The sequence below is a fragment of the Dipteris shenzhenensis genome, chromosome 18 (genome assembly GCF_047967505.1).
Source record: "Dipteris shenzhenensis isolate YYH24624 ecotype China chromosome 18, Dip_SZ_1.0, whole genome shotgun sequence".
In the NCBI taxonomy this organism is placed as follows: Eukaryota; Viridiplantae; Streptophyta; class Polypodiopsida; order Gleicheniales; family Dipteridaceae; genus Dipteris; species Dipteris shenzhenensis.
In genome coordinates this window covers 36525854-36550220 of record NC_141613.1, presented here as the reverse complement: position 1 = coordinate 36550220, position 24367 = coordinate 36525854, and the positions used below count along the sequence as shown (strand labels likewise).

Here is a 24367-nt window from a genome sequence, read left to right as displayed (position 1 = left end):
GCAAAAGAAAACTTTATGTCACTTGCTCCCACTATGTCACATGCATAGTCATTTCCAAGATGCACACAACCTATCTTTCCACTCTCTCAACGGAAGCAAGAACGAAAGAAGGAGAGAGAGAGAGAGAGAGAGAGAGAGAGAGCCACAAGTTTTGGTGGGTGCAGAACCACCCTAATCTTCTTTTTCATTCATTTATATGTGTTTGAGTATTGTACATAACCGGGGTAAAGGCACAGTGACCTTTAACCCCCACAGGTTCAACTGGACAGGTGCTCTAATGATGTGATGATGGTTGAATTTGAAAATCCCTATTCATCCAAGAATTCTTACATGATAAGCAAAGTGCGTGATCCTATCCAGAAAGCAACAATTGGCTTGGTTTGTGGAATGAGTTGTTTTGTTAGTCCGAAAGGATTACATGGCGAAGGAGAATTATGCCTATTTGGCGGCTGCAGAGCAAGGGGAGAAAGTGTCATGGGCCACGTTATTGTGCATGAAGCTTCTACAAGAGATTTCCAGGAAACAAGTTCGTACTCCAAATCAGTTTTCAAGGATTGCTCCTTATCTGATAGCTCTATTCAATCATGTTACTCCAAAAAAGGATTGGACTTCATCTCGCAAGGAGAAAGGAAAGCAGCTATTTGGGGATGCAAATGACATTGTCAGTGACACAATTGATGATTTGGTGCAAGCGAGATATACTTATCAACAATCAGTTAAGATGGTGACAGGTAAATCACTATCCTCAGCTCTGTAGAATACATCGATTGTTAGCAAGGAAAAAGTGCTTCATAAGGATCAGTCAGTCATGAAGTTGAAGATTTCAATGAGAAAGGGAGTAGTCATGGATTTAGAGGAAAAATTGGCTATGTCTCAAGAACAGAATATAGATGGTGCAAATGAAGTGGATACACCAGTTGTCAGTAAGAACTCTTTGTCTAATGTTTCATATGAGCAATTTAATCATGCAATTGAAATTTTACGAAGTTATGGGAGTTAGATGCATGCAGCTTAGCGACAAGCTACAATTGATGTTTTTGATTTACAAGAAGAAAATCCTAGGTTGCTACTGCAATAGGTCCAAGAGGGTACTGAGATGCAGAAGGTCAAGCACGACCTAACACAATTACAGAAAAGTTTTCAGGCTTATAAAGAACAGAAAGAAAGTGATCAGTAGAAGTTGATGCATCAAATAGACAAGCAGCAAGCATGTTTACCTATTGTCACTTAGTGGTTAAAAGAAATGCAAGATCAATTTTTTAATGTTTTCGAGGTGGTATCTAAACAGAACATAGTGGTTATAGGAAGGGCTAGGTTCATTGAAAATTTTGGAGCAGCAGTTAAAGGATATTTCAAAACAGAGGTGGAAGGATTGTTTATGTCAGCAGATACAGTGGAGAGTCTAAAGACTAAATTGGTGGTGATATCTCAAGATGCTTGGGATAACTTAAAAAAGACTGTTGATTTTAGCTCAGCGGCCTCATGAATCTTTTGCTTCAGAGGAGTATACAGCAAATATATTGAAAGATAAAGTTCGAGAACATGAAAATCTGATTCAAGAGTTACAACAACTGTTGCAGTTCCAGGAGAAGTCCCAGACGACATCAGTAACAATTCAGGATCCTAATCCAACCAATATTTTTTCTAAATTATTGTCTGTGCAGGTACTCGAAGACATGGCACCGAAAATAAGTAATCAACGGAGCGGTTAAGTGGAGTTGAAAGCAGAGTTTCAAGAGGATTCAATGCAACCAGAAGAAATGCTTCAAGCCTTTTAGGTTTTCAATGATTTAACTGAAGGAAATGAGGGTGCATTGTTGTTCACTCGTCATTCTAAGGAGATGTTCAATATAGTTCAAAAGAAAGATGATGATGCAACAAGTACTATTCCAATGAAACCTATGCATAATATACAGAAGCAGCTTAAAGAACAAGTCGAAGACCAGTTCGAAGAGCAGTTCATAAGGGTTCAACATGAAAATCATGATGCTAATCATGAAGTGATTCCGACCAGTTCAGTTTCAGTAGATGATCGTATTGGATCTACTATAGTAGATAAATAAGTGGGTTCAAGTCTCAATAATTTTTGTGGGACAAAAATGATTGTTCCACCGGGTGTCCCAATGTGGGGGATGTAGCCCGAACACACTTATAAACTCTTTATCTTTAGCAATAAAATAGGATATATAAAATACCTTAATAGGAGGTAGTTGTGCAACCGCTAATGAGGCGCCTATGCAAGTTAATAAGAAACTACCATATGTAGGAAGTTACATGTTCGGCTCATGTGTGTGTGTGGTAAAGGATTCCGAATGCGGATATGCTACTTCTTATTGAACACTGTGTTTTGCCCAGTTCTATGTCTATTTTCTATATGTTGTAGTGACATAAATATTTATAATACAAGGAATATACAGTTGATCGGATATCTATGTTGTAATGAATTCTGAGTTGATATATCCTTTTTTGGAAGTTCTGCCTGTATTCTCGATGAAGCTATATTTCTACTAACAATTAGCTTTTTGGATTCAATCTCTACCTGTTATAGGGTTTGGGCTATAGGGCAATGCAAGCACACTAGTCTAGACACAAAGGTGGCAATGGAGGCTTTTGGAGGTCCAATAGCGGGGCTATTTGAGCACCGCCAAACCCTACATTCTCCCACTTTACAAACTATAAGGCAAATCATCAATTTCTGCTATCTCCGTTTCACTCTGCTGCTGCACCCAACGTTCAAGAGATTTTCAATGGGATGTGCTCAAAAGCATGTGGCCTTGATTTCCTTCGCCAAACCCTTCCAATTCTCCCATATCGCATTGCACATGGCCGTGCTCTAATTGCTACATGCGGGTGGAGTACTCAGTAGCTTGTGTGTTGGTTTGGTGCTCGAGGCTTACAATCCACGTTGGGCAGCGCCACATAATGATGTGGTCTTATTGCTTGAAAGGCATGCAAGTAGTTAGAGAAGAAGCAAGGGCATGAGCCGCGAAACTGCTCATGGATTTTTCTGCTGTGTGCAAAGCTTTTTGTTCAGTTTGATGTGGACAGAATCACGTGAAGTACTTACCCTTGACTACCCCACATGACTTTTTGGGAAAGCCTTCTTGGATTTCCTTTGAATTGACGCCTCTTCTTCCCTTCCAAGCTGTACAACAAATACCACTCTGGAGAGCTCTTCTCATGAGACTTGAGTCATAATTATTTTCTTCCTCAACAAGAGCTTACCCTAGTTCTGATACCAGTGAAACAAACACCACTTAATCAATTGGAGATGAAAGAAAATCCACAAGATAATAGTGACAAGCAAACTGGGTAGAATCTCCCTAGATGAGTGGCTCATGCTTCCTCATCTAGAGTATTTATAATATTTCATTAAAGCACAAGGAGCGAAAATAATCCCTCTCTTCCAATATAAGGGATTGCTCTTTACATAGCCTCTTTAGGTTTGCTTAACCCTCAAAATAATTAATGTCTCAAATCACAAATATTGCCCAAGGTTCACAATGTCAATAAAATACAAAATTGGCCCATGACCATATAGCATGCACTGTGCGACACCTCAATTGGTACCCTCACACTAACTCCAACCCTCACCATTAGTTCCATCACCTGTGCTCAAGCCGCCAATTACATTAGCTATTAACAATGAATTGAACGAATCACTGAATCAACTGATTCCAATATTTTTATGCTCAAAGTACAATAATCAACATAACACCAATAACACTAGCGGTGTCAAAGCAAACATGGAATCACCCACCATATTGACCATCTAGCATGGCAAATTATAGGCTAGTTAGGTGTCCCCAACTAAACCACACAAAGCATCCACTAAGACCCCCATCATGTTTGGTGTGCTCCTATAGAATACTTTGCCATAGTCACACTTGACTAAAATAAAATAATATCCATAGTAAGAAATATCAAAAATATATTTATGTAACATTTATGTTGCTATTGTATGCCAAGTATTCAAAGTGCACTTCACATTTTACAAAGAAAAGATTTAAGTTTCACTAGATGAAAAAGTTGAAAGTTGAAAAAGTTTCACTAGATGAAAAAGTTGAAAGTAATAGGAGGACTTGAACATTTCTCGTGGGGGTAGATGCATTCAAGCAAAGCTTTTAAAGGTTCCATTGATATCTCACAACCACTTGTGATTTTAACTGCATTTTTAACTTTATGACAATACTAATTTTGTGGTGCATCTTTCCTCTCCTCCTTGTATAAAAAGTTACTTTTAAGCTTATACATCTCTTTTGCATGTTTGATTTACTCTCACTTTATGCTAGAGCATTTGCAAGTATGCATTGGTCCAATGCCCACCCTTCTAGACCATGCTGCAATAGAGGATACCATGCCATCTCATGCCTCAAGAGAGTCATGCCAATCATCATCTTCAATTTTTCTATGCTTCCTTGGCCCTATACCTCCACAATCTATGCTTCCTTGGGCCTATGCCTCCACAATATATGCAAGGAACCTCGCTATCCAAGGTAAATAGCCCACACGCTGACATCCTAGCTCCACCAACCCAACTCGTACCATGGTGCCTCCTTCCCCTCCTCATCAGTGTTCACACAAAAAACAAGCAAATACGTACAATGAAACTTCAAGTTTTCAAAATTACTTGAGAGATTTATCTTTGCAAAATTTAAAAATTCATAGAATTTTTCATATTTCGGTTATATTTTCACCTCCTCAAAAGTTATAGGAAAAACCTGTGAGGTGGAAAGTTGAAGGTTTCCCTATTTATACACTTAAAACTTGTATGTGAACACTATGATTCCCATATAAAAAGAGGAATTTTAAGAAGTTTCAAGTGTAAACTTTCAACCAACTTGTTTATACAACATTCAAGTGAAGTTGGAAAATTGCATGTACCAAATAAGTTGAATCATTGTGTATTATACACTCCTCTTTAAGCTTGTGAGTCGAAGAGGGTCTCTACCAACCATGAAAGGTAAATGTAGAATTTCAACATACCGTTCAGGCTACAAGCCACAATTTTTTGCTATTGTCATAGTTTCTTGGTCGCGGATAGGGTCTGATGTCGTTTCTTTGTCATGCTTGTATGTGCAAGGATGTATGTTGTGCAAAGGGTGCTAGAATCCAATTCTCCATCTCTTTAGAGTGGTGGTAATAAGAAAAATGTTCTTTTTATTTATTTAGAAGTGTGGTGAACGGAGATGACTTCCTCACTTAGGCCGGGTTCACACCATCCGCCTGGACAAGGAGGAAGAAAATGGAGCGGAGGATGGCTGCTAGGGGAGGTCGTTCAGATTGCTTGGTCAAATAAAGGTTGCCACATTTCCACATGAAAAGGTGATTGGTTTAGAGCGCTTTCCCACGTGATGGAGCCCTGGCAAAAATGCGACGATGGCAAGCAGGCTGTGGCGGAGCATAGCAAAGGCTCGAAAGTCGGACGCCACAGCAAATTTGCAGGACGTCAGAGCACAGGAGCCAAATATGTCAGAGGTCTCCACAAATAGGAGCTCTGGAACGAACCATGGCACCGTAATGCTAGGGTGGAGAGCAAAATTTTGGCTCTCCACCCTAGCATTACGGTGCCATGAATTGGCAGCGTGCATTACGCGGCTCAACGCGCAATCATCACCAGCATTGGCATATCTTGGCAGAAATGCCAATGTGGGAACTCTCTCTTAGTGGCTGAGGGAATATTTAATGACCAGGTCCAACCCTGCATTTGGCGCCCTTGCTTGCCCAAGGAGTTGGGCAGCCAAGCCGGACATGATTTCTTTTCCTCCAAGTCAGGCCCGTCTCGGAAGGGTGGTGTGGACTCGCCCTTAGGCTATCGTGCACGATTGGGCGAATACGAGGCAAGGGTTGGTGCCACGTGGCAAGAGGGGAAGTATGCCCGGGGGGGGGGGGGTTCCAAATATAAGGGGGGGAAGCTCGAAAAAGCCATGTGAAGATGTATTTGAAGGGGTGGCGGCTTTTTTGGTTGAATGTGTTTCAAACCTTCGTGATCATCGCCACCTTCTCTTCTTCCTCTCTGCGTTTTTAGGTCACCATAGCTCTCATGTCCTCCAAGCTTCTTCTTCTTCCCTGTCCCTTTTAGCTCCCTTGAAGCTCCCATGGCTCGCTCCAATTCCCCCCCTCCTTCCTTCGTTTCTTTCAACCTCGCCTTCTCTGCCGTTCTCCTCCTCTCCCTTTTCTACTCCGCCTTGTTCCTCGTCGCTCGCCGCTCCATCTACTCCATGCATGTCGCTCCTCTGCCTCTCAACGCTTCCTTGGACCAGTTTTCTGAAGCGCGCGCCATGAAGCACATCTGGCATTTGGCTGGCGAGATTGGCATACGTCAGGTGCGCTTATAAACTTGAGTTCGAGACAGTTCAATTACGTCTGACTTAATAAAGTCGAGGTGGAGACAGTCAAATTACGTCTGAATTACAAGAGATGGCTGAATGAGATGCTAAACCAGTAAGCTACAAAGCGTAAGGACAATCCATGACCTTGTTGTTCGAATAAGATTTACACTCGAATACACGAGCCTCTCTTAATGCTATTTAGTTTTTCGTGACAATTTGTACTCAGTAGAGAAAATTGTAACTTTGTGCTCTCACTAAAGAAAATTGTACCGATATATGAATAGACCGGATGCCTGGCTTACAAGGAATTAGAAAAAACTTCCAGTCCCACAAGCTTCAAAAAGCTCGATACGTGCAAACTTTGCTCCTGATCACTTCGTGCAGTGGGATACAGCGCATCCTTCCTTTAAGCTGTGTCTACAACATACTGAGGTATCCTTTTGATGATACAATCCTTGCTCGGGCTCACTCATGCCTTGGTAAGACCGCGTAAGCTCGTAGACGTATTGTAGATTCCTATGTGCCTAGGGCCTTTTAAAAATGAAAAGCCGTGCGACGCACTAAGAGGGACAGCAACTTACAGGAAGAAGTGCCTTGTTTTGTCTCAAAAAATAAAATAGAAGGCTCAATGATGCAAATCATCACCCAAAGTGAGGTCAGGCTCAGAGAATAATGCAGATCGGTTAGCTACACGGACAGGACACTCGGCTGGGAGGATCAATGGCGATATGGCCGATGCGACATCACAAGGAGTGGAAGCGTTAAAATAGGTCCTCACTATCGCTATAATACTCGTCCTGCATAACTAGCTAGGGATCCTGCCTCCAAATACATAAGAGTGCATCAATTATTTAGGCGAAGATGTACAATGTAGACATTGACATTCTAGTATCTTACGCGAGGCACACCTTTAGATACCCCCTTGGAGCATGACGAAACTAATTGGAAAGGAATACCTTATGTGCCTTATGAAAGAGAAGTGCCAGCAGATGAGAATTCGCGGTAGCAGAAGACCCCAGAAAAGCTAGCTGCAATAAAGGGAAAAAATAGCTAAGGTCGTGAAGGGTGGTAGAGACTACGTTTTTGTCAATGTAATTCCTAATTATATTCTCAATATAAGTCTTACTTAAGCTCTCCCACTCTGTGCATGCTCTTTGTGGATTTCCACAAAGCTTTGGTACAATGTTGAGGGTTCGCCTCATGAGACGTTGGTAGGTCAGGAGATCATTTGGGCATTTATGGCACTCTATGAGAGGGTCTCAGGTGGTGCAGGGTGGGCAGAGGAGATCATGAGAACTCTTGGGTTGTCCATTACTACCAACCTTGTTTGGCCTCCATTTGGGCATTCATGGCACTCTATGAGAGGGTCTCAGGTGGTGCAGGGTGGGCAGAGGAGATCATGAGAACTCTTGGGTTGTCCATTCCTACCAACCTTGTTTGGCCTCTATGTAGACGACTTTCATTGGAGGCAAGCTGCTGGGCTCCTTGATTTAGATTTTCCTCTATGTAGATGATGTGGTCTTACTTTCATGCTCATCAAAGGGCCTCCAGCGACACTTGGATGCACTTTATACCTTCTGTGAGACACATGACTCCAAGGTCAACCTTGGTAAAACTAAGGTCATGATGTTCAACACATCTTGAGCAGCCATGCACAGAGAGCAGTTCAGGTTGGACGGGGTACCGATGGAGATGGTCATAACATGTACATACTTGGGGGTTCTTTTCTCTGCCCGATTTTCATGATGCGACTAGTCATACAGGCCCAACTGAGCAGGGGATATGGTGCACTTGCTAGACTCAAGCGACATTTCTAGATTCCCGGACTAAGTATTAAGCAACTAACAATTCCCAATTTCTGGGGCAATCTAACAACTCACAAGCCAGCCAAAAGGCCAGCCACCTCAGCCAAACAAGTGGCTAGAAAGACCAGCTGGTCTGGTCGACCAGAACTGGCCGACCAGCTGGCAGGCCCACCGACCAGCTGGCAAGCCCACCGACCAGCTGGCCGACCAGCTAGGTCTGGCCTATAAAGGCACAAGCCCCCACTCTCCTTCAGAGAGGACAGGACCTGCAGCTGCTCCTTTTCTCCTCCATGCTTTGCTGCAGCCCTGCCTGCTCCACTTCTACCTCTCCTCTTCAGATCTGCTCCTCTCTGCCTCCTGGCTGCTGCCTTCTCTCTGCCTCCTGGCTGCTCCATCTTCTCCTCCAGATCTGCCCCAACTTCTGCTCCTCTGCTCCAGATCTGCTCCTCTGCTTCAGCTCTGTCCCTTCTGCTCCTCTGCTCCAGATCTGTCCCCTCTTGCTCCAGATCTGTCCCCTCCTGCTCCAGATCTGCTCCTTATCTTCATCATCATCGAGCTACACGGAGGATTGCATTACGCTCCCTCTGCAGCTATCTTTTCTACAGTTTCTCTACATGGAATCATCTTTCTGATTCACCTCAGCCACGGTCCTTGAGACACGACAGCTTGAGGTTCTTGTATTCAGTTTTTCATATTACCGACAAGCACTATGTTTTCTGAGTTCCGTTCTTCGGTTGTGTCTGAGTATTGTCTACTTTTTGATCGCTCCACTGCAAACCCTATCGTTTCTCTATACTAAGTCTCTTCTCTTTGACTCCTTGGTCCACCCAATAGGTATGTATGGTAGTCCTTGTTCGGGTAGAGGTAGATTGGGCTCGAGTGAAGAGGCTTTAGGCTCTCTTGCTACCACAGATGATTCCTAGTAAGCAATTGGCCCCACATCTAGTTCTAGTTGAGCGAAAGCAACTTCTTGATAGAAAAAAACTGTTCGGTGCATCTCTACAACTTTACAACATTCCAGCTTTTTATGTAGCTCAGGGATTACGGCTCTTATACCTCGGTTACCATGGTTGACTCTATCTTCATCCATGACTTTAGCAGCTGAGGGACCTCTCTTGCGCTCACTTATCATGAGTCAACCAGGTTGTTTTTGGGAGGATCCCGTAGAACTTACACACATTTAGGACCTGGTTGGCGTGCAACGAGCTTCATGCGAAGCTCAGCTTTTATAGGGACCATTGCTTATGGATCTTAGAGGAGGGCTTCATTGACCCACTAGGCTATACATGGATCCACCTCCCCCATTCCTTGAGGATATCGATTGCGGTTGGGCAGTTCTGTGTCTCATCGCACCGACTACACATTAAGAGTGGGCGTGCTAAGGGCATACCTAGAGATGGTTGCATCTATACTCTACGTGATTGACATGAGATCGAGTCGGAGGAGCACTTTGCTTTTAGATTCCCTGTGCTTTGAGAGAGAGAGAGAGAGAGAGAGAGAGAGAGAGAGAGAGAGAATATAATATATGAATATTGTTAGCAATGATTGTGAGCAATAGTTTTAGAAAAGAGTGTTATATATATATATATATATATATATATATATATATATATATGAATATATATATATATATATATATATGAATATTGGTTTTAGACAAGAGTGTTATATATTTATATATATGAATATTGTTAGCAATGATTGTAAGCAATGTTTTTAGAAAAGAGTATGTATGACGAATAATGATTGCGGTCAAATAAGCATCAATATTTTGAGTTGACTTGATGCGACTATACTTTAATGCACAATGAGTTTGTAGATGCTTGCCTATGCATACACATGATTACTGCATGCATAATATTTGTGCATTATCCTGAAGTAATTCTTATGTCTAGATATTTGCATAGGTTTCCTACTTTCATGTACAACCATGTCCAACATTCTTGTTTATGTGGTTTTTTTTTGACTTGTGATCCTAAATGCTTTTGCAGGAGGGAAGCCCTGGCCTTGTGAAAGCTGCTAAATATTTGAAGTCAGAACTTGAATTGCATAAGCAAAGATCCAGTCAGAACCTTAGGTATGATGCTTTTTAAACTTTGTTGGATAGAATGTTTAATGGAAACGAGTAGCATGTTGTGCAATGCTTATATAAAATCTTTATCAAGAATAGTTCATGTATGAGAAGGACATAGGTAATAGGGGAGAGAACTTAGTTTTGAAGACTTTTTGATGATCTTGTCACACAATATCTTGCTATTTCCATCGTGGATGCCCCCGTGAGAGTTGCCTCTATGTCACTCAAACAAGAACCAAGGGCATTGAAGTACAACCAGTAACGAGATGATACAGAGCCAGGAGTTGAGATGGTTTGTTGTGCCAATATAGGGCAAAAACTCAGGACAATCACCTTTATATAAGTGATGATCAAGTGTGTGTGGTTGTTTGGAGCATACGGTCTACACCATAAATTGTTCATACAAGAAAACCACTACATTCTGAGAACTACCCTCTCTTAAAAAGCAAGCCCTTCAAAGGCCTGTGAGGACTGGGAAAGATTTGGGTGACGAACAATAGAGTTGCAAAGGAAGAGGCACTACTGGCAATAGTAGAGCTTGAAGAAGCTTAGAGGCAAGGAAAGTAAAGACAACCTCATCATTACTAAGCAGAGGCGTTGAATGAGGCCGCAAGTGTTACTAAAAATCTTGGCGATAGCGAACCTTGTAAGGCAGAAAGTTGAAAATGGGCAAGCTAGTGTATTAACAAATCATCCATTTTAATCAAGCAGGATACTTGGCGATGTAAAGCCATCCCTTTTTTGGATAACATTTTAATTATATGTGGTACTAGATTGTATTATGCGAAATATACTATTTATTTTAAGAATCTACATGGTGGACCTTTAGGCAACAGACCAATTCTTTTGGAGATGATTTAGCTATTCGTAATCCAGGTGTTTGCATGGTAAGAGGTTTTGTTGACGATGGTGTGTCATCTTGAAGGGCTTTTTATGCCTTTATTTTAAAACTTGGGGGGATGATGGCTTTGTAGTCTTGATTGTTTCTTGCAACTTTTCTTTGAAGTATCTGTAAGTGATTTTGTGCTGTAATGGGCCAGGGACTGATGGAGGCTTGGTTCTGCAGAGTGGAGATAGATGAGACATCTGTGAAGGGTTCCTTCAATATGTTATTTTTGGATCATAACATTGCTTTGGCCTACACAAACCATACCAACATTGCTATTAGGTATGCCAATGATCTCAGATTAACTTCATCTTGAATTTTATCAGACAAATGGATGCCAATTAAAAAAATCGCAGAGCAACAGTGTAATTTATAAATCCAAATTAACCTTTTCGAGAGTATAAGATTGTTTTTAACTTCTTAATACAAGTGGAATTGATGCTTTGATCCTGTTCAATATGTATTATGTGCCGCGGTTTTTTGGTCACGTTGTTGTACCATCTTGGTACAGGATGCACTTTTGTAGTTAGAATGATACTGCTGCAGTGTTAGCATCAAGAAGATATGTGGCAACTAGTGTCACGATTAAAGGTTATAAAATGGTAAGACTGGCGTAAACTACTATAAATTGATAAGAAAGAAGTTTGGGTGTTTGATTGATGAAAATAATTATTGAGTTGTATAATTAGTTTACAACATCTTGAAATCAGGGTTTATTAAGGGTTTTGAAACCTGCATGAATATTGGGGAAATTGGGTTACTATCTTTGAACTACAAAGACAAACCTTGCACATTCTTTCTCCACCACTTATCATTTGATGTTTTTGCATCAAAAGAAATTCGGTTCTCGCCTAAAGCCATAGTCACTATCAGAGTAGTGTTAAAGCGAAAGTGTCTTTCAATGATCTATGTAATTAACACTTGAAATTTAAATAGCCATAAACCGAAAACAAGGAACAACATATGCGTTCATCACATCCAACAGAGATTGGAATAGAGATATTGACACCACATGGGGTGTTGGAAATTAGGGACCATTGTCCCCATATGAGGAGAGCACAGGGACATGGTACCGATGTAGGACTGGGGGCATGACAGTCCATTAGGTTTGGATGTAGATCTAGGTGGAGGGAATCATCCACAAGGAAAGTATGTGGGCTGCTGCACGGGCAGCCCCACAGTTGGGCTGGCAAGGAGTTAAGAAAGAGTACATATCTGTATTGATGTTGCAACAACAGGTCTGGAAGGTGGAGCACATGTATGGAGGCCTGCAGGCTGTGCAATTATTGTATGGAACATCTGGAGGGCTTGGGAAGGCAGATTTGCAGAAAGGAGCAGCAGGGCAGGAGCAATAGCTATAGCGGCTAGAGAAGACAATTTGATTCCTTTGTATGACATCATTTATGATGTCGGTGAGATTCCTCATATTGACATCATCAATGATGTAGGTGTGTGTTCCTCTCAGCCTATAAAGAGGCCATTGTACTTGCACCACCATAATGAATCCGTTCTACCTCAACACTCTTGTCCATCATGTGATTGCTTGGCTCTATCTCCCTCTCACCATGCATTCTAACATGGGCTAATTGTGAGAGGTCAGGTGATGGATGGTGAGGAATATCGTACAGTGTGCGTGGTGTGTGTCTAGTAGCGAATGAAAGCTTGCTTCTTCCGGCAGACCAGACGACGGCGCTCAGGTATCGTCTTTGCCTCCCTCGGAAGGTGATGCTTGGGTGGCACAAAGCTGAGAAACTGACTGACTCATCATAATGCTAGCTATTGTAGGGTATTGAGTCAAGAGGCGGCGGGTGAGTGGGTGGCCTCATGCAAAGATCCGGTGATCAGAGGCTCGTATGTGTGGGCGGTGTCTTGATGGATATAATGTGGCAAGGGTGTTAGAAATTACCCAACATAGGGTACGCACAGCGGAAGACTGATAGTATTGCCCAGGAGCTCACACAGTGTGGTGTGGGTTGTGGAATCAGAGACTTCTTAACCTAATGTGCATAGATGTGCAAGCCAGTAAATAGACAATGCTCAGAAACAAATATAGAAGCAACTCTTTATATTTCCGTCCGTCCACAAAGTAGGACATGATACAATACCAAAAGGTTCTCCTACTAGATGTCAAGCACTTTTAGACCTCTAAGCCCGTGTGCTCCACCTCGAGCAAATGTAGACTCTCTGTCTAGAGTGTTCTTCTCCACCTTACTGCCTCTGAAACATCCTAGGCGGGCAGCACCTTGCTAGCTCAGTCTGCAGCTCTCTGTAGGTCTTCTTCACCTCCTTGGAGTAGGTCCAAGAATGCCCTAACTGCTGCTCCTGTCTGCTGCAGGTTTGCTGCTCCTAAAGATTTGATGATCACAACACCTCGCTGCCCTAGAAGACAGCCAAGGTCCAGCCTCTAGGGAATCAGTCTGCAGCACACCTTCCACTCTCCTTCACCCCCAGTGTGAGGCCCAAAGGAGTGGCTTCTATCTGCTCCTGCTCTTGCTGAATGGTTGCCCAGGGCCTCTCCTTTTATAGGCCCAAGGCCTGGTCAAAATAGCTGACTGGTCAGCCCTATTTTGGCCGACTCAGTCTGGCTGAAAACCGACCTGGTTGGCTGCCCCTACCAGCCCAACCAGGGTATAAGTGTTTTTACTAGGCCCTTTGCAGCCTTTGTTCCAGGCAGGGACCCAGCCCTCTTGACCAGCCTAACCTAGCCTAATTGCCAGCCCCAACCAGCTCTACTGTTGGCTGATCTGTTTGCTGATCTGTCCCGTCATATTCCTGTGCCATCTTTAGGGTATGTTGCAGGCCATGTGCCTACCTACACACCTTGCCAGATAGCTCGCCATGTAGGCTCATGTACCCCGGGATACCCCGCCATCTTTTGCTGCTCCAGATCTGTCTCTTCCAGGCCAGATCTATGCCATGTATGCATCGCCATCTGCTATGGTCTTGAGGCCATGTGTTGCAGCCACTTTGATGCGTCCAGGTACTTTCCTTTTTCTCTCTGATCTCTGCCCCCATGGCAGCTATCTTGGTGCCCATGTGGCCATCCCTCAGGACCCAGGTCCACCCCCCCAATGCTCTCCTCATATGAGGACTTACATGGGGAGGTGACCTTTCCAACAAAGGGATGGATATACTACAGAAGAGATAGGTGTGATCAAATGCTGGTAGTGATGGCGTAAATGATGTGTGGGGCGAAGGCAGGGGATACCATGAGGTAGTCAACTACGTTGGACCCACTTCTGTGTGGAAAACAAGAGAAACCACCTAAGGAGGGCCATCGATCCAGACCATGATAAATGACAAGATTGTGTATCTTGCCCATGTCCAAGAATGCATGCCCATAGAATGTGACCGGGGCTCACTTGTTTGCGGAAACTCCTGACATTCTTACCTTATCTAGGGCAACATTTGGTACTCTTGCACGCTAGTCCTTGCGTAGAAGTTTCCAACAAGGAGGACTTCCCCGTGGCTCGAAAAATCCATGATGTCCGGGTATAGGGCTGCGTATGGTAAAGTCTTAGCCTCCTCGCGTAGGTCTCTAGCAAATTGTGAGGTGGGGGGAGGGGAAGTAGCTATGAAGTGCAGCGACATGCGAGTGAAAAACTGAGCAGAACATCGAACTGGAACATCAAGGAAACTCCTCACGTAGGTCTCTAGCAAACTGTGAGGTCTGGGGAGGAAGTAGGTATGAAGTGCAGCAAAATTCAAGCGAAAAACTGAGAGCAGAACATCGAACTGGAACAGCAAGAAAACTCGAGTGGAGAAAGATCTAAGCGGTCAGGGAAAAACCCTACTGCTAACTGTTGAGAAAAACCTCCATATGTGATACAACAAGTGGTCAAGGAGGGATCCTATTTATCGGGGGAGCCCCCCTTGCCTGCTTATGTAGACGGACCAGCCGACTTATTGGTCGATCTAATCCGAACCAGATGGGTGGGGTCTAGTTGGCTCTACCCGACCAGGCTGAAACGTGACCGCCAAACCCTGGTTGATGAATCAGCCAAATGTGGCCCTTTCCAGCCTCCAAATTAGCCTCCCAACCAGCCTGGCAAAGCTCGACGAACTCTATCAGGGAATCTTGGCGTACGTGCCCCGGCTCCTATCTTCTTGCAGATATACTCCGAATATCCTATGCCTCTCTTTGGTCGGGCACACCCACATAGCACTCCTATTTCACTCCCTCTCAGCTTCTAGATGTTGAATCAACCGAAGGGAGCTGGAATGATTTTCAAGCTGTTGTAGTGGCAGAGGCTTGGTAAACAGGTCCGCTGCATTGTCCTTTGTCGAATAGAAGGATAGCAAGGTGTCCCCATCAAGGATCTTCACGGACAAAGTGGTGCTGTATCTCATTGTGCTTGGTCCGGGCATGGAGTGTTGTACAACTTTGATTGTCGCACCTGATGATGGTCGGATCTCTCTATTTTAATGTCCAACTGATGAACATTCCACTCAAAATGTGCAGCCATTGCAATAACAGATCGGATAGTGGTCATCCGGGATGTAGGAGCAAAAGTCTCCTCATAATCTATGCCCTTTTTTTGAGCATAGCCTTTAGCAACCAGGCTTGCCTTGTATCTGTCAATGGAGCCATCTGGCTTCCGTTTCACCTTGAAAACCCATCGTGTGCCAATGGCATGTTTACCTGGTGGCAACAACATCCCAAGTCTGATTTTTCTTAATGGACTGCAACTCATCGTGCATGGCATTCATCCAATGCACATTGTCCTTTGCTTCTTCGAATGTTGCAGGCTCCCCCTCATCGAGAAGAGTACCTGCATATGCTGATTCCACTGAATTAGCACCTTCCATGTGCCTTGCTGCAGTGCGAGTCCTGCCAGGTAATGGAGCATCAATCTTACTCTCCCTGAGAGTCTGTAACAGCTAGTTTGGGACTGTTTTTGCTGCATGTATGTCTGCAATTTCTTGCTGAACCACCTGTTCCACTGCTTGTGGAGGTGGCAAGACATCTTGTGGCGGAATTGGAGCATCGGGAGGTGGCTGTAAATTCTGATTTGCATCAGAAATATCAGCAGGGGAACCCAAGGCAATGGGTAGCAACCCCTCAAAAACATCCTCTGAAGAAGAAGGCAAATGAAATTTAGCCTGAGTGTGAGCTGAATTTTCTGCAAATATCACATCTCTACTGACAATGATCTTGCGTGTAGCAAGATTGTAGAGACGGTACCCCTTGCTTTCTGCACTGTACCCAACAAATATGCACTTAATTGCCTTATCTGACAACTTATGCCGAAATTCAACTGGCACATGAGCATATGCAAGGCATCCAAAGACTCGGAAATGATCCACTGAAGGCTTTTTCCCATTCCAGACTTCATAGGGAGTTTTTGTTTTCAAAGCCTTAGTGGGAGCCCGATTTAAGATGTAGTTGGCACACATTAGACCTTCAAGCCAGAATTTGTGAGGCATGTGTTTGCTTTTCAGCATACATCTGTCCATCTCCATAAGAGTTCTATTTTTCCTCTCAGCTTTGCCATTTTGCTGAGGGGTCAGCCTCACTGTGAGCTGATGCACAATACCCTTGCCTTTCAGAAAAGCATCAAAATTTGCAGACAAGTGTTCCCCACCTCTATCTGTGCGCAATGTCTGTATCTTGAGTCCAGTTTCATTTTCAACCATGGCTGAAAAATGTTTAAACACCATAAACACTTCTGATCTGCGCTTCAGCCCATAGACCCAAGTGAAATTGGAGTAATCATCAATAAAAGTAACAAAGTAGAGATGACCACCCAATGATGGAGTCCTCCAGGGACCATAGACATCACTGTGTATAAGCTGTAATTTTCAGACAGCTTTAACTGAACCATCCTTTTTGAAGGGGAATCTATGCATCTTGCCTAAAATGCACCCTTCACAGGCATGTGGAGGAGGTATCTCAAGAGGTGGAAATGCATCAACCATAGAGTGCTTGTGAAGTGTCATCAAGCTGTTGTAATGCATGTGGCCATATCGGGCATGCTATAATTCTGCATTCTGCATGGCAGCAGTAGGGGTAGAAACTGCAAGAGCATGGGCTGCTCTTTTCTCAAAAAGATCAAGCTGAAAAAGCCCACGCAGCAGAGTACCAGATAATCTCAAGGCATAATCATTTTCCTTGTCTCGGACAGCACATTTGTCATCCTCAAAGATGACCTGAAATCCAGCCCTGTTAAGAGTGGACACTGAAAGGAGATTCTTGGTGATACCAAGCACATATAAGACATTGGAAAGTCTAAAAATTGAGCCATCAATTGCAGTAAGCTCAACTTCTCCTGTGCCACGTACTGGATATGACGAGTTGTTGGCATAAGTGACTTTCTTACCAACGGGAGGTGGATGCAAGGAAGTAAAGAGACACTTCCTAGAAGTGATATGCTTGGATGCACCGCCGTCAAAATACCAAGTATTCAGTGTTTCATTGACACTGAAAGCAGATGCATCCGTAGAAGAGTCATAACTGCAAGTAAAAAAGGCATATGTATCATCATTACAAGTGGCTGTACTATCCCGAGCATCTGGAGCAGCCAGCCTCATAATCCTGTCCAACAAAGTTGGCTGTAGCATCCCCACTGTCAGATACATGAGGAGCTGAATCTGAAACAGCCATACCGGAGCTGTTTTTCTTCTCTTTTGCAAGCCTTTTCCTGCATTGTGCAATATGATGACCTGGCTTTTTGCAGTAATGACAAAAACCCTTCTTCTTGGGCTTACTTGCATCATTTTTAGCCTTTTGTGAAGGCTGTCCTGACCCACTGGAAGGCTGATTTACTGATGTCTTTGCCTGTCCCTTTGTTTTTGACTTGAACTTTGAGAGCATAGCTTGTTCACCTGCACGTGAAGCCAAGTTTTTCTTGGTCTGCTCTTCCTGAAGCAGAAGTCCTATCAATTCATGAAAAGTGAGGATTTGCACCCCCCCTCAATGATAAGTGTCACCACAATGTAAATATCCTAAGTCAAAGTACAGTTGACCATTTATTTGATCTTAATTAAAGAATGTTATATGTGTTAATTACGGTCAAAGAGTCATTTTAATGGTCAAAGGATTGACTACGGTCAAAGATACTTGACTCCAGTCAAGTAAACCTGACTACGGTCAGAGAATGTTGACTTCGGTCAACTAGACTTGGCACGCGCCAAGAGGGGTTAACCTCGGTTAACCAAGATGTGCCAACCTCGGTTGGAGAGACTTGGCTATAATTAAAGCGCCTTGACCTTTGGTCGAAGCTCTTTAATTATAATCAAGAGTGTTGACCTCGGTCAACCAGAGAAAATATATATATATATTTATTTATATATATATTTGTTTAGATGTGCACATGTGTTCAGTGGGGACGCCCACCGTGACTAGGATTAGTCCACAGTGTGTTATTTGCATGCAAAGCGCTAACAATTAATGGGTACCATGGTGGTGCGCTTTAATTAATTGTTGCAGGTACTAGGAAGGATTATTTTTCCTAAGCGAAATGGGAGCCTGACAAGCACCTAGGAAGCGGTTCGTGTGACCGAGAGCCTTGAAGACTCCAGAATGGCCCTAAGTGGCTTGTAATAAGAGTTAGTCTAGATTTTAGACAAGTGGCATGTTGCCAAATTGAATGGGGCTTGAAGCTCTTGTAAGTCAGGAAATTCTTTTCAGGTTTTAGGAGAGACTTACGTGACAGCTCATGCTGAACTCTGTAACAGAATTTCTGAAAAGTAATAAAGACCTTCGGGGGGGTCCAGCCCGACAATTTGTCCTGGGCCCTAGTGTTTGTTCAGAGAGAGGGAGTGAGGGAGAGCCTTTGGAGCATGTAATTCCGTCGATGGCGTGAAGATATTGCTGTTTATTTCCCACTCCGAGTTTTCGGTTTTATTGGTATCAGAGCGTAGGCTCACAGCCTCTCAAGGCTGTGACGATTCTAGCAAAGGACAGGAGCTAGCTGGGAGGCCTGGAGTCTGCAACGAGACAAAGTAAGGATGCGCCTGACGGAGAGCATATGGCGGGAAAGTCGTCATCGATGCTTAGTTAGGCAAGAAGCAAAGTGATGTCGTGTTCTTTCGGGAATATGAAAGACTTCATATGCAATTTGTATTGCCTTCCAAAGATGCTCATAGAGATCGCCGTACAATACTTGTACGCTTACGGACGACCGACGGAATGCCTATATTAAAGTCACAAATGAAAAAGGCAGTCGGACAGACGGGAGCGACAGGGTGAAGGTGTTCTTTCGTCGAATTCCCTGCACGGACGTAGGTGCTGTAAAGATCATCAGGATGCAGGCGCGACGCGCGATGACTCCTGCATAGCCAAGGTTTGAAACCTTTGGCTGTGCTGACGTGGCCAGGGTGCCACCTAGGTAGACACGTGGCATACACAGATCTGACACGTGGCGCTGACGCGATGCTGACGTGGCAGCCAGCAGGTACACAGTGCACCAGATGACGTGGCAGTGACACGTGGCACAGGACACGTGGCGCTGACGTGGCGCAGTACAGGTGGCAGACAGCTCAGATGCTGACGTGGCCCATTGACACGTGGCAGCCAGCCTGGCAGACCAGTGGTTAAGTTAAACCCTGGTTGGTTGACCCGTGGTTAGTGAAACCCTGGTTAAGTCAACCGCAGTCAGTTAACTCTGGTTAGTTGAACCAGTATCCAGTTAGTTCAACTTTGGTTCAGTTAAGCTGGCCTAACCAGACCAGTTTGGTTGGTGTAACCAGTCCAGTTAGTCTAGTTGCAGACTAACCAGACCAGAACCAGACAGTCGGTTAGAGTAACCAGTAGTTACTTATCTGGTTACTGTTTTCAACCAAAAAAAAAAAAGAAAAAAAAAAAGAGACAGTTGCAGAGACAGTTTTGGTTATTAATTTTCACCTGCCTGTCAGACTTTTACTGTCAGAAAAGTAGCAGAAAAACCAGAGAAAAGCAGAGAAAACAGAGATTTGCAGAAAAAGGAGAATGCATGCCTTTGAACAGTAAAAAAAGAGGGAAAAAAAAAACAGATGCCTTTTGAAGCCATCTGCAGCAGCCAGAAAAAAGGGCAACATAGTTGATGATGCTTTGGCAACTGTGTGGGTACATGCCTTGAACTGATAGCCCGTATTGGCATAGATTGTGAATGCAAAACACCTCTTGTTGAGGTACCTTTTCTGTTGGAAAAGCAAAGGTAGTGTGCATTAATTACTTGCACAGTGTGAGAAAATCTGCAGATCTCAGAATATGGATCAATCACCTATCCAGTGGGATTCTCAAGATAGGGATGTGCATCCAAGACAGAGGAATGTGCCACAAACTCAACAAGAATTTGAACAAATGGTACGCACTCGTATACAAGAGCTGGAAAAATCTTAAAAGGGATCCCAGGGCTCAGCATTTGTTTCCAGCAGAGACTATGCCTAATCCAGTATATGACGTGCCAATGCCAGAGGCACACTCCCGTGTACAGTCTGAGAGAGAGAGATCTCATAGATCTCATAGGAGACGGTCCCATAGTAAAAAGAGATCGAGGCATCGTCACCGATCTCCTAGTCCATCACCGTCTACCTCGAGTTCGACTTCTGTGTCTTCTTCTTCCTTATCAGATAAACCATCCAGGAAAAGAAGGAAACACGAGAAGTTTGGGAAGAGAAAGTCTTCCAAAGCGACCAGGGAATTTAAAGAGGGAGGAAAATCTGTCAAGTTTATGACCTACAATGGACAGTATGGTCATACAGACAAAGCATTGCAGTTTATCAGACAGTTTGATGCTGCATTTGGTACAGAGAAATTTTCAGAATCCTCCAAATTAAGAATGGTCAGCTTACACTTAACAGCAACGGCTAGTGCATGGTGGAGTGCACTGACTACAGAGGGGTCAGCCCCAAGAAAGTGGAAGGGCTTCAAGAAAGCCTTCTACCAGCAGTTCATGCCTAAACAGTTCAGAGACCATGTTCTTCAAGACTGGGACAGCTTGCACATGGATGCAGGAGATACAGTGGATGGGTACAACCATCCACTGTATTTGCAGGTTGCACCGTTCAAAAAGATCTCCAAAGGTACCCAGATGAGAAAGTACAGAGCAGGTCTCACTCCAAGAATTCAGGCAGTAGTGAATGCTTTGGGGGCAAAGAATATTCAAGATCTTATGCATTCAGCCTCAGTAGCGAGTCTTGTACCGCTACAAGATCCATCTACAGTGCCATCCTTGCATGCAGGACGTGCTGATAAAAAGAAATCTGATTTTATAAAATCAGAAAAGAAAGAGTCCCCTAAGGCTGAAAAGAAAGGGTTTCAGCCTCAGAAGCCGAGGGGTACTCAGTTCTCAAAGACCTATAAAGGCAAATCTACTTTTACCCCTGAACAGATAGCGGAATTCCGTAGAGATGGGAAATGCTTCAGGTGCGGTAAAGAGGGGCATGTGGCTGCCCAGTGCCCAGAAAAGCCTTCATCATCGAAGGGAAAAGAGGCAGAGAAGCCACGAGGACCGCAAAAGCCAATGGCGGGGGGTATTCCTGATATACTGGGTCATGCTTTGAACCCAGAAGAACGAGAATTGCTGCTATCATGGGGCAAAGTTAGAGACCAGCAAGCGCTAATTTTATTTGATCCAGGGGCTACTGATAATTTCATATCAGAGGATCTAGCCCTGAGGCTGGGAATAAAGACGGAAGAATTAGGCAAGGCTTTGGATGCCGATCAAATGTTTTGTGGGAACCCTGTCCCAGTTACTCCCTTGATAGGGAAACTCCGTCTACATGTTCAAAGTTATGTGGATCAGGAAGACTTCTTTATTTCTCCACTGAAACATTATGATGTAGTTTTGGGGATGCCTTGGTTTCACCGCAAGGCAGTGAAGTTGACTCTTCCTGAAAGAGTGCTGGAATTTGTACATAGGGGGAAAAATCAGCGTGTAATTGCCAGGAATAAAGGGGACACTATCCCCATTGTATCTGATGTTTCATGCAGTAAAGCAATAAAGTCTGCAACTGCGTACATGGTTTTTGTAAAAGAAAAAGAGACTGATATGCATGCTGAAATGAATGATGCAGACAAAGATAAGTTTCAGTTTTTAGTAAACTTTAAAGATTGCTTTTCTGATGTTCTGCCAGGGGAGTTACCCCCAGAGAGACCAGAAGATCATCAGATAGAGTTAATGCCTGGTAGTGAGCCACCAAACAGACCCCCTTATAGAGTCAGTGCGACTCAGAGAGAGGAGATTATGGCTCAGGTACAGGACTTGCTGTCCAAAGGCTTGATTCAGCCCAGCTCGTCTCCTTTTTGTTCCCCTGTACTATTAGTACAGAAGAAAGATGGTTCATTCCGTATGTGCGTTGATTATCGCGCACTGAACAAAATGACCATCAAGAATAGATTTCCTATTCCGCGTATTGATGATGTCTTGGATCAGTTAAATGGAGCTTCAGTTTTCAGCAGGATAGACTTAAAGAGTGGCTACCACCAAGTGAGGATACAACCTCAGGATGTGCATAAGACAGCATTCCGCACAACATTTGGGTTGTATGAATACTTAGTGATGCCTTTTGGGTTGACAAATGCTCCAGCCACATTCAATAGAATGATGGATCGCATCTTCCGGAAGTACAGGCATTTTACGGGTACTTTCTTTGACGATATCTTAGTTTTTTCTAAGACAGAGGAAGACCACAGAGAACATCTTGCTATAGTGTTTCAAGAGCTGAGAAATCATCAGCTCTATGCAAACAGCAAGAAAAGTGAATTCTTCCTGGAAGAAATCCACTATCTGGGGCATATAATATCCAAGAACGGGATACAAATGGATCCAGCGAAGATCCGTGCCATTCAGGAATGGCCAGAGCTGAAAACTGTGCATGAAGTTCGAAGCTTTTTAGGCTTGTGTTCTTACTACAGAAGATTTATCAGACATTTTGCTGATATCGTAGCTCCATTACATGACCTCACTAAGAAAAATGCAGCCTTCACATGGGGATTATCACAGAAGAAAGCATTCAATACACTCAAGGAAAAGTTGACTACAGAGCCTATTCTGGTAGTTCCGGATCTGTATCAGTCTTTTGATGTGGATTGTGATGCTTGTGGAGAATGTGTTGGGGCTGCATTGCATCAGAATGGTCATGTAGTAGCCTATGAAAGCAGACGACTTCGGGATGCGGAAAGATATTTAGGAATCTATGAGAAAGAGTTATTGGCTGTAATTCATGCCATCCATACTTGGAAACACTATCTTTTGGGTGCAGATTTTACTGTCAAAACAGATCACCAAAGTCTGAAATACTTTTTGACTCAGACCAAGCTTTCAGAGAAGCATATGAAATGGGCAAACATGCTGTCAATGTATCATTTTCAGATTGTCCATACTCCAGGAATTCGGAACAGAGTGGCAGATGCCTTGTCCCGAAGACCCCAGGTCAATAATGTAACTATTGCTTATCATCAAGACCTGGAAGGCATGAGGGAACAATATGTTCATGATTCTGATTTTGGTGAAATTTTACAGCAGATGCAAGAAGGGCAACCCACCAGTCACTATTCCCTGAAAGATGGGTATTTAATGAAAGATGATTGCCTATGCATCACCCAGGAGATGAGGAAAAAGATTTTGGGGGAATGCCATGCACCTCCCTATGCTGGACATAGAGGAATTACAGCAACAACTCTAGCACTAGAGAGGTATTTCTTTTGGCCAGGAATGCGCAAAGATATACATCAGTTTGTTACTGAATGCCTTACGTGTCAGAAAATGAAATATGATAGACACAAGGCACCTGGCCTACTTATGCCTCTTCCCGTGCCTCAGGCACCATGGGAAAATATTACAATGGACTTTATTTTTGATTTGCCAAGATCAAAGTCAGGGAATGACGGGATTTGGACTATCATAGACAGATTCAGCAAGCAAGCTCATTTCCTTCCGGTTCGCAAAACCATAAAGGCAGATCATATGGCTAAGTTGTTTATGGCACATATCTTTAAACATCATGGTATGCCTAAGTCCATTGTTAGTGATCGAGATCCCAGAATGACCAGTCTATTCTGGAGAGCTTTATTTGATAACATGGGGACGAATCTGAATTTTTCTTCTTCTTTCCATCCCCAGACAGATGGTCAAAGTGAAGTAGCAAATTCTACCATTTTGGATATGCTGAAATGCTACGTGGGTGACCAAAGTTCAGACTGGGAAAAGTACCTACTGTTAGTAGAGTTTGCTTACAATAATACAGTACATAGCTCTACAGGGAAAGCCCCTTTTGAAGTCATATATGGGAAGGTGATTTTGCCACCTATATTGAGGACTAAAGATGAAATATTTGCAGCTGATCA

The 24367-nt window shown here is 43.5% G+C and overlaps 1 protein-coding gene across 2 annotated transcripts in view; it reads left to right on the top strand.

Moving 5' to 3' along the window:
• Positions 1–5979: 5979 nt before the first annotated feature.
• Positions 5980–24367, top strand: part of LOC147891173 (Zn-dependent exopeptidases superfamily protein) — a 114560-nt gene continuing 96172 nt past the window's right edge. The window contains exons 1-3 of one of the 2 annotated variants that reach the window (XM_087389321.1): positions 5980–6326; positions 10129–10214; positions 11278–11379. In XM_087389321.1, the coding sequence (XP_087245447.1) occupies positions 6099–6326; positions 10129–10214; positions 11278–11379 (416 nt within the window). In that variant the 5' untranslated portion in view covers positions 5980–6098. Of the gene's footprint in view, positions 6327–10128; positions 10215–11251; positions 11380–24367 lie in introns of both variants that reach the window. The other variant, XM_087389322.1, reaches the window with a different exon arrangement.